Genomic DNA, 13,533 nt, shown 5'->3' with positions numbered 1-13,533 from the left:
GATTGCCCAACCTTCCTTCTGAGGAGTGGCTGGTGGGTTTGAACCGCCAGCCTTCTGGTGAGCAGTCAAGTGCCTTAGGCATTATGCTACCAGAGTGGTTCTCAATTTTGGCTGTACATTAGAATTAAAAAGTCCTGGAGACTTTACAAAATCCTGATGTCCCAGCCACACCACAGAATAATTAAATCAGAATCTCTGGGAGTAGAACACAGACATCAGTGTTTTTTTTTTTTTTTCCCCTCAGTGAGGAAGAATTTATAATATCTTTTATGAAAATGGGGAAGATTTGGAAGGGAAGGGGGAAAAAAGTCTGTGGAATTTACCAGTGATGGGACAAAGGTGCACAAACAGGGAATGCTGGGGCTCTGGAGGCTTCATCTCCTTCATGGTAACAGATGGCTTTACTGAGCATTTGCTCCATGTAGGCACTGTGGGTGCATCCCTCTATGTGTATTCTTTCATTCAGTCTCCACAGTAGCTCTGGGAGATCCACACGCTTGAATATAATTCCTCAATTTCTGTGCTTTACATGTGTGCACACTATTTACATGGGCATGCTATTTGCAAAAAAAAAAAGGTAGTATTCTATTGTATGTATCTACTACACTTTATTTATCCTGTCATTGAATGGACTGTCCTAAAGCATAGCTCCCTTGACAAAAATCATTTGACCACAGATGTGTAGGTTTATTTCTGGAATCTCAATTCTACTCCATTGGTCTAGTGTCTGTTGCTATACCAGTACCAGGCTGTTTGATTACTGTAGTTGTATTGTGTATTTTAAAATGAGGACATAAGAGTCTTCATATTTTGTTCTTTCAACGTTGTTTTTAGCTATTTGGAGACCATTGCTAGTCCATATAAATTTGAGGACTGCTTTTTCTATTTCTGTAAAGAAGACTCTTAGAGTTCTGATTAGGATTTAGCTCAATCTATAGATCACTCTGGGTAGCATCGACATCTTAACAATATCAAGTCTTCTAATCCATACCATGAAACATCTTTCCATTTATTTAAGTCTTCTTTAGTTGCTCTCACAAGTATTTTATAGTTTTCATTGTACAAGTCCTTCACATACCTGGTTAGATTTATTCCTACTTATTTTATTCTATTATATCTGTTAAATGCTATTGTAAGAGGAATTGTTTGCTTAATTTCCCTTTCAGATTTTTCATTGCTGGTGTATAGAATCCCACTTGATTTTTGTTTATTGACCTTGTACCCTACAATTTTGCTGAATTCCTGCTAGCCTAGAAATTTTCTTGCATATTCTTTGAGATTTTCTATATATAGGATCATTATCATCTGTGAATAGAGATAATTTTACCTCTTCTTTTCCAATCTGGGTACTTTTTATTCCTTTTTCTTGTCTTATTGCTCTGGGTAGGACTTCTAATACAATCCTGAATAGAAGTCTTGACAGTGGGCATCCTTGTCTTATTCCTGATGTCAAGGGGAAAACTCTCAGTCTTTACCTATTCAGTATAATGTTGGCTGTTGGCTTTTCATATATGCCTTGAATCACACTGAGGTATTTCCCTTCTGTTCCAATTTTGTTCAAGGTTTTCATCAAGAAAGCGTGTTGGACTCTATTATGTTTTCCTGTATCCAGAGATGATCATGCAGTTTCCTTTATTCTAGGGATGTGTTGTATTATGTTGATTGATTTTCTAGGAGTAATTCCCATTTGGTCACAGTGTATGGCTTTTTAATATGCTGTTCTGTTTGCTTGTATTTTGTTGAGGATTTCTGCATCAACATTCATAAGAGATATTAGCCTGTAGTTTTCTTTTCTTGTGGTATTTTTGTCTGGTTTGGGTATTAGGGTTAGGTTTGCTTCATAGAATGAATTAGTGAATATTCCTTCTCTACCTTTTGGAAAAGTTTAAACAGTACTGGTGTCAATTCTTCTCTAAATGTTTGGTAACAGACATTAGTTTTCATAAAGCTTCCCAGGTGATTCCAATGTGCAGCCCAAATTGATAACCACTGATCTGAACTGACACCTGGGATGGCAGGAGTTGGACAGGTAAAAAGAACAGGCTAATAAAATTTCCCTCCAGTCCCAAAAGCCACATTCTCAAGCTTCTCTATCTGGCTACAGGACTCTGGGATTGCCTTTAAGGATTTTAAAATATCCTCAGGTCCCCCATTAACAAAGTTACTTTCTATATCAGGAATGGATATAGATGCTTCTCATACCAACTAGAAGCCTTGCAAGGATACTGTGTCCCTGCCCATTGCTCCAATTTAAAGGGTTACTCCAATGCCTTTAAATTAGTGATTCCTCTTCTTTTCACCCCCCCGGCTGCTCTGTATCCCATGATCACACTCATTATGTACACAGTGTATAAAAAATACACTGTAGCCTAAATAATAGCTTGACATTTTCAGAGAAGGAGAGAAGATTCAGTGTCCCTTGGAATGAGCAATACCAAAAATGCTTTGAAGGGAAGAGAAAAGGTCTCTGCTATCCCAGACAAGTCACAAAGTTTAAAAAAGGAATTTATATATTTTTCAGCAAATGCAAGTCCTAGATACATATCTCACCTTCCATATTTCATAACAATAACACTTGTATGTAAATTTCTTAGACTAACAAAAAGAGATGCCTTATGGTTGTTGGTGCAGTACTTGGATACATCTGTAGATGGCATTAATCTTAGTTGAGTGCTGTGATATTTCAGATACAGGCAAATAAGCTAAACAGTAAGAAAAAGCCTACTGTCCAACTGTGCCCCCCCTTCAGGGCAAGGCAATTTTTTTCCCCAGTTTCACACATTGAGAAGAGGTCATGTATTACATGGTGAGAGAATTCTTACTACATATGTTTTCAACCTTTCCTGGGATGGTTCTAAATCATGTGTTTAATTCCTTATGTTACTGTGACAAGCAGTGTTCTTTCTTTTCTTGGGGAGCATTGTATTCTCTGAATACCATTTCCGGAATTAACAGTAATTTAAAGACTTCACATGGACTATCTTGAAAAAGGTATCAGAGTATGAAATAAGTATGAAATTTTAGGAATGTTTATAGTACGTCCATGTACTTTGTATGCTTACTGTGATAGGCTTTTCCATAAAGGACACTACTAAGAAATACAAGCTCTTTACCAGCATTAGCCTAGTTTTCTTCTCCCCTGGGGAGGGAAGCACTCTTTATAGAGGCAGTTGGAGCCAAGCCCAGTCAGAATCTCAAGTCCAGGATTTTCACATGGTGAGGACGATCTGGTGGCACTGGTGCTACTGAGAGGTGCCAGTGTTCCTGCCTTCTAGGCATGGCAGAGGTGATCAGGAGTCGGGGCACACACTAGCCAGGGCCGCACTGTGGCATGCACCACAAGGCTGCTCGTGCGCTGGAAACACGCCAGCACAGAATGGCTTAGGGCCAACTCCCCAGGGCCCAGCGCTTCAGGATAAAGTCCTCTTAGGCCAGAACTGTTGACCTAATTTAGATGGAGGTGTTAAGAAGTTCTTATGCATCAACAATTCCTCACAAGGGGAGGAGGATTGTTGAAAAGCAATGCATTTAGTAAGGAGGAATTTTGGACACATTTCTCTCTGAAGAGCTAATGCCAACAGAGATGAGGTGAATTACTCAGGGAGTAAGGGAAGAGGCTCTTCAGTGTTAGCTTCTGCCCTGATTCTGAAACCCCAAATCCTCCTGGGTTTCATTTGCCTTTTAGAAAGGGGGAAGCCACGCTAACCTGGTCAAGTCTTCGATGTCTACCAGCATGGCGTCTTGCTCTGTGTGCAGTTCATCTCGGATGAGGAGCAGCTGGACCAACTCTTCATTCAAGCCTACAGCAAAGAAAAGGACATTTCAAAACAGATCAAACTGCATCCGGGTCTGACACATTAGGAGTCCCTGGGTGGTACAGACTGTTAAGTGTTGGGTAAGTGCTGGGCTACTAACCGAAAAGTTGAAGGTTTGAAGCCACACACAGTGTTTTGGAAGAAAGGCCTGGGGATCTTCTGAAGATGACAGCCTTGAAAAACCCTACAGGGCACAGTTCCCCTCCGCACACTTGGGTTATCACAAGTCAGAACAGACTCAACGGCAACTGGTTTGGTTTTGGTTTGGATACATGCATTAGATACATACAAATACATGCAGACAACTAAACGTAACAGGGAAGTTATTTCTGACCACATTTAGACATTGTATGTTAGCTCCACATAAGACTAGCAGAATTCATCAATTTATGAAACGGGACTGGTTCACATAACTATGTTGGTTGGAAGAAAGAGAGTAAAGTCAGAAGTATTTCTAATTACTGTATTAGCACATTCAAGTGGGAGAATAAGTTTCTAGCTGTTAGAAAAATAGCTTGTCAGAAAAAGCAGATTGTGTTTGAAGAAATGTAAACTAAAAAGTCTGGAGTGTATTAAGTTTCCTACCCTTCATCTTCAGGATGCTTCTGCCACACTGAGAGTCGGAGGGGGAGGGGCCCTGCAGCACTACACCAGACACCCAGCTGGAGAGGAAGGCAGTCTGGGGTTCAAAGGCTTCCCACAGCCCCAGGGAAGGAGATCGCTATTCAAGTAGTTCTAGGAAAAAAGTACTATCTAAAGCTCATAAAAGCCGCATTAGGGGACTAATCAGATTTGTAAGACCTGAAAGGATAACCCCTGAAGTCTGTGGACAACCAGGTACCAAGGAAAATCTTCATTTGATCCCTAAACCTGGAGAGTCCCTGGGTGGTACAAGTGGTTAATGAACTCAGCTACAAAATAAAATATTGGAGGTTCAAGTCCACCTGGAGGCACATGGGAAGAAAGGCCTGGCCATCTATTTCCAAAATAGATGTGCCATTTCAAATGCTAGGGAGCAGAGTTCTATCCTGAAACATGGGGTCACCACGAGTCAGATTTGACTTGTTTGTTTGTTCTTGTACCTGGAGTAAGGTATACTGTTGTTGTTATGTGCCATCGAGTTGGACCCGACTCATAGCGACCCCTCCTTGGGTTTCTGAGGCAGTATCACTATGGAAGTAGATTGCCCTATCTTCCTTCTGAGGAGTGGCTGCTGGGTTTGAACCACCAGCCTTCTAGTTAGCAGTCAAGTGCCTTAGGCACTAAGGTATACGCATATGGAAAAATTTCTAATCCTCATGAAATCAGTGCACTGGGTTAGTTTGGCTCTTGTCCCTAGAAAATATGAACAAGCAAAGGCATGTACTTTTTCTCCTCACAGCAGCTGACAATTAAAGCTGCTAGGTCCAGAGCACTCAGCTAGGAAGTGCTCACTGAGCAAGGAAACAAAAGAAAGGGGAGGGGCCGGTATTCACATAGCCCCCCCACCCCCACCCCCACCCCCACGCTTTGGAAATGTTTTTAGAGTCTAAATCAAATAATGCATTTATCTGCTGTTAGTTCAGTTTTCAACTTTAAAAAAAGAGAGAGAAAAAAAAATCATACAAAGAGGTCTAAAATGTCATCTACTTCTGAAAAGGATGAGATAGCAATTTTATTATTTAAAAGTCTAAGGAAGATGTTTCAGTGGTAAAATACCAGAAAGCCTTTTAAATTCTTGAAAGTGACCCTATAGGACAGAGTAGAACTGCTCCATAGGGTTTCCAAGGCTGTAAATCTTTACAGAAGCAGACTGTCTCATTTTTCTCCCTGGAGAGGCTGGTGGGTTCAAATCACTGACCTTTTGATTAGCAGCCAAGCACTCTACCTCCCCACCAGGGCTTCTTAGCAATCCTAGTAATTTTTTTCAACTAAAATTAAAATGTAGTCATAGAATTTTTACAAGTTCCCATGAATCTATGCTTTCTTAATTAAAGTGTTAAACTCTCTTGATCTTAAAACTTGGCACCAAATGCGTCCAATTCTAGTTTTCCAGTGCTCTCTTTTTGGAGTGGCCTATTATACTAGTACTCAGTAAAGTGCTCGCTTATGTGGAGCCTCAATGCATAGAAATTTATTTTTCCCATATTAAGTTCTGAGGAGCTCTGGTGGTGTAGTGCCTAAGGCATTTGACTGCTAACCAGAAGACTGGTGGTTCAAACCCACAAGCCACTCCTTGGAAGGAAGGTTGGGCAATCTACTCCTGTAGTGATACTGCCTCGGAAACCCAAGGAGGGATTGCTACGAGTTGGATCTAACTCAATGGCAGTGAGGTTTTTTTTTTTGGTATATTAAGTTTTAAGCTTTTTATTATGAAAGCTTTCAAGCTGATACAAAAGCAGAGGGTAGTTTAATGAATCCTTGTGTATCCAACCAGCTTCAACAATTACCAACTCCTGGTCAATCCTAATTGATCAATCTCTCACCTATTGGATTCTCTTAAAGGAAATTCCAAACATCATTGTGTTTCATCTATAAATGCTTCAGTATGTATCTCTAAAAGACAGTTTTTTTTTCTTTTTTAAAAATAAAATTAACATAACCACAATCCCTTAATGGAGAAGAAAGTATGCCTGGGATGCTCAAAGGCTTCCCATAGCTCTAAGGAAGGAGGCCTCTATGCAGCTTATTCTAGGAAAAAGCATTATCTTAAGATTTTGGAAAGCCTGAATTGGGAATAGTCAGATGTGTAGGACCTAAGTAAATAAATCAATCTTTAATCAAATACCCAGTCAGTGTTCAGATTTTCTTGAATGACTCATAAATGCTTTCTCGCCACCCCCCAACATGTCTCTTAGGTTGCTTTTATAGAATCTATGATTCTATAAAATAATAGACTTATAGTAACATGCAAGTCATAGATTCAGGCTGGAGGGATCATGAATTCATCTAGCCTAGCCACATTGTGTGTCTGTAGGTGGTACAAACGGTTAATGTGCTTGGCTAACTGAAGAGTTGGAGGTTTGAGTCCATCCAGATGTACCTGGGAAGAAAGGGTTGGCAATCTACTTCTGAAAAACCAATCACTGAAAACCCTGTGGAGCACAATTGTACTCTGACACACATGGGGTTGTCATAAGTTGGAGCTGACTTGATGGCAACTGGTTTAACCGTATTTTCTAAGTGAGGATGTTCTTCCTTTCTTTGGCCAGTCAACCGCCCATCCGCTCATCTCTGCATGACTAATCACCTCTAGTGAACACCATTCACCACCCCCTCTGGACATTTCTCTTAGAAGTCCTTCCTTATTCTGGGGAAAAAAGACTGTGTCACCCTGTAATTTTCACATATTGGTCATATAAATGTCTATTACCTAGAGTCCCATGAAATAAATCAAATTTGATTTGATAACAAAACCTAAAATGAATTTATATACAAGTGAAGTCAAGAATTGAGTTATATAATAAATGACCTGTAAATACTGAATTTTATTCTAGAAACTGATGCTGAATACCAAATATGCCAGACACTGTGCTAGGAGCTTAAAGACTTAAGCTGAACAGACAGCATAAGCATACCTCATTTTATTGTACTTTGCAGATATTGAATATTTTTTTCTTCCAAATTGAAGGTTTGTGGCAACCCTGCATCAACCAAGTCTACTGGTGCCTTTTACCAATACCATGTGCTCACTTTGTGTCTCTGTGTCACATTTAGTTAATTCTCACAATATTTCAAAGTTTTTCACAATGCTGTTGCACAATTAATAGGCTACAGTATAGTGTAAACATAACTTTCACATGCACTAGAAAACCAAAAAAATCATGTGACTTGCTTTATTGTGATAATCACTTTATTGCGGTGGTCTGGAACCGAACCTACAATACCTCTGAGGTATGTTGGTATGGGAAACCATTTTGAATCTGGAAGAAATCTGAAGGATTCTGAACATTTTACAGTTAAAAACCCAGAGTCTTGTGATTCTCTTCCTCTCCTTCTGAGCACCCAGAAGGGGCCAATGAAACACTGCAGAAAAACTCAATCAAGAAAGTAGCACTGCCAAATTATGTTGTACAGTTCACATCCCATTTTCAAGACCATCTTAACTTACTTTCTATCTGGGAATGGAGATCATTGACTATCACTTGTAGCTGCCCAATAGTCATGTCTCTCAGGTCAGTGGGCTTTAAGCTTCTTTTCATCAAGCATTCACTTATATGAGGCATGTGTGGCAGCTAGAGGTACAAAGAGGAAGAAATGGAGGTGTGAAACAGAGCAGCCAGTATGCTGAATGTAAGATCTAGTTTTCTCTTAAGACACCCACTCTCATTCACTCACTTATACAAGTTCTGTGCTTAAAAGATGTTCTAGTCTATGACTTTTCCCAAATGTGGGGTCTTACATACATACACACATCACACACCACAGAGTCAAAAGTTCTCTGATCATTGTTTAACACAGGCTGTGACAACTGTGAGTTAATTATTATAGCCACAAATGAATTACCAGGGAGCTCCAACAATATCAGCAACATGGAATACAATATCAGCTACTCTTTAATAATTCCCATCATAATGCTATGTGTTTTTTATGCTTTATCTCATTGAATCCTCACAATCATGCTCTTGCCCAGGCATTATTATTATCCCACATTTCACTGAGACTTATGTAACTTGCCCAGGGTTCCACAGCAGGTCAATTGCAGAGCTAGAACTTAAAACTCCAGTGCCGGGATATTAACCACTACTCTACATTGTTTCATTGAAAGGTAGGAATGAGGGCCCTAGCAATAGTGAGTCTGCCACAACCAATAGGTTCTAAACTGAAGACGCTTTAAATGAATTTAAATATTCCAATAACAGTTAATATTGCCCCTGAGAAACAAAGCAGATACAAATCAAGAGCAAAGTTTAGTTTTGTGAAATCTGTTGCTCTTCTATCTTTGAGTGATAGGCAAGGAAGGAAAAAGAAACAAACTTATTTCTCAATGACAGTACTTTTTAAAAACTGCCTCAGAGAAACCCAAGTTTGCATAACTCTGGGAAAGGACTGGGGCAGCCTCAGCCATCGGCAGCCACCAAACCCTCGCTTGCTTTTCAGTCTTTGCTGCTTACAAGATCAGCGACGGGAGACTTTTTCCTGTTCTGTTTTTCCACTTCTACTTGCATTTTGGCCATTGGTTTGGCCATGGCGAGGGCCATTTTTGCTTCAGCTTGCAATTTCTTTTGCCTTGTGAGGAAGTCCATGTCATCCAGTGACTCGGATTCCTCTTCAGTAGTATCTCTATCAGAATAGGAAGAACTCTGTTTGCTCTGTGAAGGAAAAAAGAGGAGCCTTGAGCCTTCCAGTCAGTTATCATCCATGTGAAGATGGGCTACATTGCATTCCCCACAGCCTCTCTCAGAGTGGCTGGGAGTTCCCACTGCTAACTTGATGTGCTGCTTGAGTTAATCTGTATGAATCTCAAAGAACATAAAAAAGATACTTTATTTCCTCAGTGTCAGTAACAGACTCAGATTTTAGTATAAATAGAACAATATAATTAATAACTGGGAAATATATTTATGATAAACTTGAAACATTTCTTTGGATCTTGGCCTCAAAACTTTCCTGAGATGACCAGACACTCTAAAATACCAAATCCAGAGCTGAGGCAATGTGTTTCACCACAGAGTCAATAGGATTTTAGGTATCCAATGAAGCTCTGGATGTTGCACTGCATGGTTTCCTGTTTGTTGGTCTTTGGTAAGAAAGGCAACACATGACGCTTACAGACAGGAAACAGTTCTAGGAAAAAGCACCCGTGATTATTAAGCCAACTTTTGTAATATGCACCAAAAGAATGACCAGTGCTTTACACATAAAAATCCGTCGGCCTTGCTGAGCAATCTCTGTGTGCCAGCCTTCTCACGGTCCCCACCTTTTCAAAGGTGTGCTACGCCAGTTTGTACTCACATTTCTAAGCCCAATGGGGGGAGGGATAGTATTTAGCGTATTTCCCTATGTAATTTTTTAAGTACCTCAGATGGCTAACTCTTAATATGAAAGCAGTTAAAGTTAACTTTAATCCAATCTTCTGTAGACTTACTGTATCATGTAAGTTTGATTACATTATATAAGTTTGATTTCTCAATTTCAAGAGACATTTGCTTTCTTAAATGTCTGCAGTGTTTGTTCCTGATTAACAACAGAAAAGAAGCTAAGTGACCAGGAGAGTGTTGCATCAAGCTTGAATTTGGTGCCACTGGACTCACCATGGGTGACAAGGGGGTGTCCAAGCTCGTTTCAGTCTTACTGTCGTCCGCATCGCTGTCCTTATCACTGCCACTGTCATTGACGAAGCAAATCTGCAGGTTCATCCCACTCTGTAGTCTGCGCAGAAACAAACAGGACACTCATTCCATTATCTGTTATTTGCCTGCAACACACAGAACTGTTTGAATTTGCTAATAGAAAGCAGTTTATGTATTCTTGGCATAGGGGCGTGAATGACCAATATTACTCCCAACGTATAAATGACAGTTTTTATTAGATCTCCTAATATTCTATTAAGGAACCCTCTTGGCTCTGTAGTTTAGCGCTTGGCTGCTACCTGAAGGGTTGGCAGTTCAAATCCACCAGCCGTCTCATGAGAGAAAGATGTGTCAGTCTGCTTCATAGAGATTAGAGTCTTGCAAACCCTATTGGGCATCTCCACTCTGTTCTACAGGGTAGCTATTAGTTGGAATCGACTCAACAGTACACAAGAACAACAACAATATCCTATTTTTTCTAAATTAATGTTAAGTGAAAAATAATTTAAGGCCACATATGACAGCACCCAGTACCATACCAAACACATGGTTGGCACACAATGAAACTGTGCTGAGTCACAGAGGTTGTATTCCTGTCACTGTAGATGAATGGGGTCCTTGGCCACATAAGGCTGCCTGGATGCCATCTAATGTCCTGCCCTGGAAGGTAATCCAAAGCAGTTCATTACAGCCAGCTTCTCAGGCCTACAGCTTTCTATAAAGACTCCTTTTTGTTCTTTTTTTTTTTTAGGATTTGGGTGAAGATTTACAGAGTAAATTCACTTTTCATACAGCAGTTCACATATACTTTGTCTCATGTCATTGACCAAAATTTACAATGCAGCAGCTCCCCTCCCACTTCCTCCCCATAGTTACCTCCTCCCAGTGTCCATCCCTTCATACTCTTCTGCACCCTGAGCTATCTCCCTGTGCATAAGCAGCCCTTCCTTCTCCCATGATTGTTCTCTCCAGGGCGTGTGTAAAGACTCCTTTTTTCTTCCTTTCCCTAAATAGGTAGAATAGGGTCATCTGAAGGAAACTTTAATTCACAGCATTTGCCAAAAGTGATCGCAGGAAGCTCATTTATGACATTATAAGAGGTTTACCCTAGAGAAACACACAGAAGCCCAAGACTCAGAAAGGTACAACCTTAAAACACTGCAAGACTCCAAGACTGTCTCAAGCACACAGATCATTAGAGACAGAGACCTGTTGGGAGCTCATTATGTTTGTGGCAAATCCTGAACCTCCAGTAATGATGTTGCTGGAAATGTAGTCACAAAGCATCACCCAGCTGTGTATCTGTTGTGCATTTGATCAGACTGCAGGTCTGACTCTTTGTTCTAACCTTCTTTTGAAGCTGAGCACATGTTAATACTACTTGGCAATAATGAGGTTTTTTTTTTTTTTTAAAGTAACTTTCTTAGTATCTCTAGTAGCCCCAGTTCCTTGTCAGCGAACACAAGGAGAAATGCAAAGAGCAACTTGTCTGATAGTTGACATTTGCGTTTGAATTTTTTTTTTTTTTCAATCCAGTGGGTAGGGATGATTTGTAGAAATTCCTCAGATGACTCACTTAACATTCTTCTTTGATTGAAAACAAAACAGAACGCAGAAAAAGAAAATCTACTTAACACAGGCACCATTCCAAATTGTTCTGGGCATGTGCTGCCATCTATTGTTAAGTTCTGTAATTACTGAAAGGTCCAGATTATTCCCCTCTGGATGGCAGTGGGTTTGGTTTGGTTAGGGAAGTTCAAGGAGAGCCAGGCTCAAAGCCAGAAGTTCTGCTGTGATCAGCTCAGGATGCTTAGAGTGAGCTGGACGTGGGTTCTGAATCCTCACCTCTTTCTCCAGGAACATAACTTAACCTCTATGAACCTCAGTTTCCTTATCTGTAAAGTGGAGTGAATAATAGCCAACTCAACGTCTTGTAGGAAAGATTAAAATAGATGAGGCCTTGTCCCATGGCTGGTGCTCTATACATGTTAATGATCCTCCTTTTTTCAATTTTTGAAAGCCTAATGAAAGGAACACAGAATATTAGAGCTGATGTGATTTTGTAAAGGGACCTCTAAAGCCACGTACTCTAATAGCTCTTACCCAGTCACATCAATTCCCTGCTGTACAATCAACTCTCTGACAGAGTGTACTCAAGCTGTCTTTAACTATTACACAGTTTATTCTTCTGTGGAGCCAAGGTTTGTCTCCTTTTTACTTTCTTCTATTGGATTTTTTTTTTTTCCTGGAGAAATCTACTATGTTCAGGTTACTCTTTGATCTCATATAATTAAGTCATAAAGTTTTAGTATCTATAGATGGTCTTGAAAACAAAATAAAACAAATCATCAAGATCAATATATTGGAATATAGCAGTAAAGAAAATATTGAAAATTAAGACAGACATATTAGAGGCTAACCTAATTTGAATTTTGTATTACCTAGAGTTTTCTGGTTTTTTTTTTTTTTAAATAAAAAGCACATCTACTCCTCACTTATCGATTATCTCATTATCTGACATTTCACATTTACAACAGTAAAAAATCTATATCCAATTATTTTGCACATTAACAACGTATGTCTGGCAGTAAAGAATGCCAAGGTGCAAGGCAAGAGTAATGCTGGCTGTGATGGTTAAGGTTACGTGTCATCTTGGCTGGGCTGTGATTCTCAGTGGTTTGGCAATTATGTAATGATGCCATTTGGCAGTTATATAATGATATAATTTAAAAACAAACAAAAAACCAGACTCACTGCCATTGAGTTGATTCCAACTTACAGTGATCCATAGGGTTTCTAAGGCTGCAAATCTTTACAGAAGTAGATTGCTTCATCTTCTTCCTGCAGAGCCGCTGGTAGGTTTGAACCACTTACCTTCTGGTTAGCAGCCAAATGCCTTAACCACTGAGCTACCAGAGCTCCTTAACAATGTGATTTAGCAGCTATGTAGTGATGTAGTTATCCTCCATTTTCACATAACACTAGTTTTCACACAATGAGTTGGACATTGGAACCAAACCATGTTGATAAGTGAGGAATGGATATACATAAAAATCTTGAAAGAAGTGCCTGGCTGCTGGATACACCAAAAACCAAAACCAAACTCATTGCCATCAAGTTGATTCTGACTCATAGCAACCCTCATTGGGTTTGCAAGGCAGACTGCCTCATCTTTCTTCTGCAGAGCAGTTGGTGGGCTTGAACCACTGACATTTTGGTTAGCAGCCAATGCCTTAAACACTACACCACCAGAGCTCATTACTGGACACACAGATTATAAACATACAAAGTAACACACAGTATAACAACATTAGGTTTTATTTATTTTTATTTTATTTTTTATGTCTTTTTTTTTTTTTTTTAATTGTGATTTGGGTGAAGGTTTACAGAGCAAATTCACTTTCCATACAGTGGTTCACATATACTTTGTCTCATGACATTGATCA

At 39.7% G+C, this 13,533-nt stretch overlaps 1 protein-coding gene across 1 annotated transcript in view; it reads right to left on the bottom strand.

The window, feature by feature from the left end:
* The window catches only part of SCHIP1 (schwannomin interacting protein 1), a 211,807-nt gene that overhangs the window by 3,252 nt on the left and 195,022 nt on the right, over positions 1-13,533 (bottom strand). Inside the window, exons 3-6 of the mRNA XM_007948754.2 lie at positions 10,049-10,166; positions 8,909-9,106; positions 7,906-8,029; positions 3,707-3,800 (exon numbers count right to left, since the gene is read on the bottom strand). Of these exons, the coding sequence (XP_007946945.2) occupies positions 3,707-3,800; positions 7,906-8,029; positions 8,909-9,106; positions 10,049-10,166 (534 nt within the window). The remainder of the gene's footprint in view (positions 1-3,706; positions 3,801-7,905; positions 8,030-8,908; positions 9,107-10,048; positions 10,167-13,533) is intronic.

The sequence above is a fragment of the Orycteropus afer genome, unplaced genomic scaffold, assembly GCF_000298275.1.
Source record: "Orycteropus afer afer isolate SDZICR_OR568_19922 unplaced genomic scaffold, OryAfe1.0 scaffold00223, whole genome shotgun sequence".
Taxonomy (NCBI): domain Eukaryota; kingdom Metazoa; phylum Chordata; class Mammalia; order Tubulidentata; family Orycteropodidae; genus Orycteropus; species Orycteropus afer.
The sequence above is the reverse complement of the archived record's forward strand: the minus strand, read 5'-3'. Positions and strand labels throughout refer to the sequence as shown.